This window comes from Triticum aestivum, chromosome 1B (genome assembly GCF_018294505.1).
Source record: "Triticum aestivum cultivar Chinese Spring chromosome 1B, IWGSC CS RefSeq v2.1, whole genome shotgun sequence".
Taxonomy (NCBI): Eukaryota; Viridiplantae; Streptophyta; class Magnoliopsida; order Poales; family Poaceae; genus Triticum; species Triticum aestivum.
The window spans coordinates 66,928,566-66,932,274 of NC_057795.1; the positions used below are offsets into that span (position 1 = coordinate 66,928,566).

Consider the following 3,709-nt stretch of genomic DNA (forward strand, 5'->3'; position numbering starts at 1 on the left):
ACCATCACCAATTGAAACACCCTGATAAAAGCTCTAATCAGATCCAGCGACTCGGCAAAAACACAAAACAGGAAAAGAGCTTCCACCAAAAGCAATTGGTACCATTCTTTCCTTCTTCTCATTTTCCGAAGCCAACCAATTTGCATCTGTCAAAGTCTCATCAGCTACACATAGAGCATATGCTATAAATCCCGATATAGATTGTCTGAAATATGAAACAAAGTTTAACTGTGAGACAGAAAACATCACCAGTTACATATTGCAGTCATACAATAGCGTCTCATCAGAACATAACAGATTTCCAATTGTAGAAGAGAGAGACAGTCGGTCGACCACAATGAACGTGTAATTAATAACTTCTATATGTACTTAAATCATACAGATATCTGACAGAAGAAACGCCAAAAACAGGTTCAACAAAGTGCTGTTGCATTGAGGACTGTTACTCCGAATGGCACTGAAGATAAGGGTCCTTACATCAGTACATATCACATGACAATATTGCACCATTGTACGGGAAGGCTTGTATAGTATGCTAAAACGTAACAGCCAGCGTCTTATACATGAAATCCACCCTCGAATCATATAGTATGCTAAAACGTAACAGCCTTATTTAAATTTCTCTTGAGCGTCTTGTACATGAAATCCACCCTCGAATCATCATATCAAGGGACAAGGGTGTCAAGTAGCAATTCATATAAGATAAATCACAAGTGGAACAATCATGTGCAGAAAAAGGAACACCAATCCAATCTCACAGCGTCAGTGAGATTACCAATTTATACCGGATAGTTGAGTGGAGTATCAGTCATAACCTTGGTCCGCGCCTCCTCGTCGAACTCAGCCGCGCCCTTCCCACGCAGCACGGCGGCAGCGGCGACCCTGGATGGGAGCTGTTCCAATGCCCTCCCCGTGGCATCCCCGGTGAGGCGTAGGTCCTCCGCGGCGAGCCGGGTAGAGGGCCGGGTCTCGTGCGGAGACTGGATCGGTGCGTAGAGGGGGCCGTGAGACCAGATCCGAGCATGGTGAGCAGCAGTGATCGCCGGCGTCGATCCAGTGCAGGAGCGAGCAGTGGAGATGGGCGGTGTCGATCTAGTGGAGGGCAACCGTGTGGCGTCGGGCGTTGGGGCCAAGGCGATGTAGTGGAGGGGTAGGCCGGCAGCGGGCGAGGGCGACGGTCTCCGGCAGCGGACGGTAGGACCGGGCGCCACACCTGTATGCCGGTGGTGGCGGCGGCTGCGGGGAGGGCGCCGGTGGCGGCGGCGGCGGCGGCGGACGAGGGAAAGGGAGAGGGAGAGAATCGGGGGATGAGGACCGGGGCCGCTTCTCTTGTCGTCGCTGGCCAATCTCTTTTGCTCTTTCTTGTCGATGAAGTGAATCTCTTTGTCTTCTAGTTAGTCCGACGTGGACATCGCGAGCGCTCGCCCTTGGTGCACAGCTGAATGGTAGAGTATCTTCATATTTTCTCAATTGAATGCATTCTAAGACAAAAGGAAGAAATGTATGTATAGTACAATCAGATTGTTCTCGTAATAATTCAAGATAATATACTTTGGTTGTCTATATTAGAAGAGCATCGGAGCGTAAAAACATAGAAATTCCATCCTAAGTCCCAGGCCTTGCGGTGTTAATGCGCATAAATAGGTGTTTGCTTGCATTGTCCGCCATGATCCAATTTTTTAGAAAATTACCAAAGGAGTACAAAATGAGATGGTTCATGAGAAGGGCAAAATACATATTCCATTTTGCTACGTCATATTAGTAGGCCGCCAACCATCATAGAACAATTAAACTGAGGGATAATCGGAATGGGCTATAATTCATCCTCTCAGCAAGGGCGGAGCATTTAAGCTAGGATTGTCATCAACACCTCAACATTCATAATGATATTCTAACCGAAGTTACCATGAGAGTGGTATGTGCACCATTGGAACAAGGACGCGTCGCATAATGCCATCTATAGAGCAGTAGAGCAGGAGGGATACGTAGCGTTGAGCATTCGGTGACTACGCCCTTTGATATCCATGCCGTCATGGCACACCGCGCCTGCATGTCGTGTAATCATAGTTAATTAAGCAAAAATTATTTTCATTACGTGATAGTAATTCCTTTCTGAATCACACACGCTCCGTGTTGGGCATGCACCTCTTGAACGTCCACCCAGTGTCCGCGAATCCGAAATTTGTTCATGGCAAATTCAAGAAATTTTCACCCGCAAAGAAAAAAAATCATGAAATGTTCGTGAACTTAAAATATATGTAGCTATTCTAGAAAAATGTTCAAGTATTAAAAAAATGTTCACAAATACAAAATATGTTCAAGTATTCTAGAAAAAAAAATTAAGTATTCAAAAACAATGTTCGCGGAATCAAACTATGTTCAAGGTTTCCAGAAAAATTCAAGTATTCAAAACAAATGTTTGTGAATTTGAGTATTGTTCACAAATTTGGAAATGTTCTAGCATTAAAAATTTGTTCACAGCAAATTCAAAAAATGTTCACACATTCGGAAGAGAGAGCAAAGCCCCCCCTCCCCCTCCCTCCCCCCCACCACCCCCACCGCGCGCGCGCCTCAATAGGGCACGGGGGGAGCGATCTCGTGTCGTCGCCCCTTAGCCTTCCCCGCTTCCCTTTCCTTCCTCGCCGCCGCTAGAGGCTGGCGTCGGGCAAGCCTAGGACCTAGCCAAGGAAGGTGTCGGCGGGGAGCTTGTTGTCGCGCTCGGTGGTGGGCGCTTGGATCGGATCCGCCTGATCCGTCCGGCCGCTCGAAGGAGCTCCGTGTGGGGCAGCGGGGGCGGTGATCCGGGTTGAGCTCTTGGATCGGATCCGCCTGATCCGTCCGGCCGCTCGAAGGAGCTCCGTGTGGGGCAGCGGGGGCGGTGATCCGGGTTGAGCTCCTGGATCAGATCCGTCCGTTTCGTCCGATCCTTCCGACTGTTCGGAACACTACGGGTGCCTGGCAGTCGGGTTCGCCCGCAGGTGCCTGATCTGGATCGGGACGCCTAGTAGCCTTTGTCTCGTGCTCGGTATGCCTCTCCGTGTGGATCTGGATCACAAGACTTGCTGATTCTCGATGCAGTTTAAGCTTGAGGTGGGGGTTCAGATTGGCAGAAATCCCTAGTCGGCCTTTCGGTCGCGGCAACGGCTGACACCCTAGGGCACTGTTTTCTTGTCTATGGAGACGCTCCTCGGATTTGCTTCAACTTCCACCACGCCGTTTGTGTCCCGGATGAAAGCCCTAACCGTGGTGGGCGACGACGGTGCCTTCAACGTCGTTCCACCACACCCTTTTTTAAGATTTCTGCTTGGGAGCTGTGTGGATGGTGGACACTTTTGGGTTGGCGTTGGTGGCGATCTGGATTAGGAGATGGTGTGGCATCGTATCTACCACATCGACAACGGCAGATCTTGGCGGCATGGTGCAAGGGAGTCTTGACAGCACATGAATCTTGATGGACGAGCGCAAGGCGGTGGTGCTCTCTGGCATCATGGTGACATCGACGGCAGTACGACTAGCAAGGTGAATGCGTTGACCGCTCCTGGAGATGGGATGGTGGAAGATGGCGGCGGCGGATCCAGAGCATCCGCATGCGGTGCGCGGGGCAGCCCGGCCAGACTGGGTGGTGCTCTCGGCCTGATGCGGGGCAAATGCGTGTGGCTACCAGATTAGATAGTGCGCGTTCATGCGGTTCGAGCACATTATCATATGT

At 50.1% G+C, this 3,709-nt stretch overlaps 1 protein-coding gene across 1 annotated transcript in view; it reads right to left on the minus strand.

Moving 5' to 3' along the window:
* The window catches only part of LOC123107498 (histone acetyltransferase HAC4), a 5,414-nt gene extending 4,068 nt beyond the window's left edge, over nucleotides 1-1,346 (minus strand). Inside the window, exons 1-2 of the mRNA XM_044529487.1 lie at nucleotides 816-1,346; nucleotides 103-205 (exon numbers count right to left, since the gene is read on the minus strand). Coding sequence (XP_044385422.1) covers nucleotides 103-205; nucleotides 816-1,024 — 312 coding nt within the window. The 5' untranslated portion in view covers nucleotides 1,025-1,346. The remainder of the gene's footprint in view (nucleotides 1-102; nucleotides 206-815) is intronic.
* Between the last annotated feature and the right edge of the window lie 2,363 nt (nucleotides 1,347-3,709).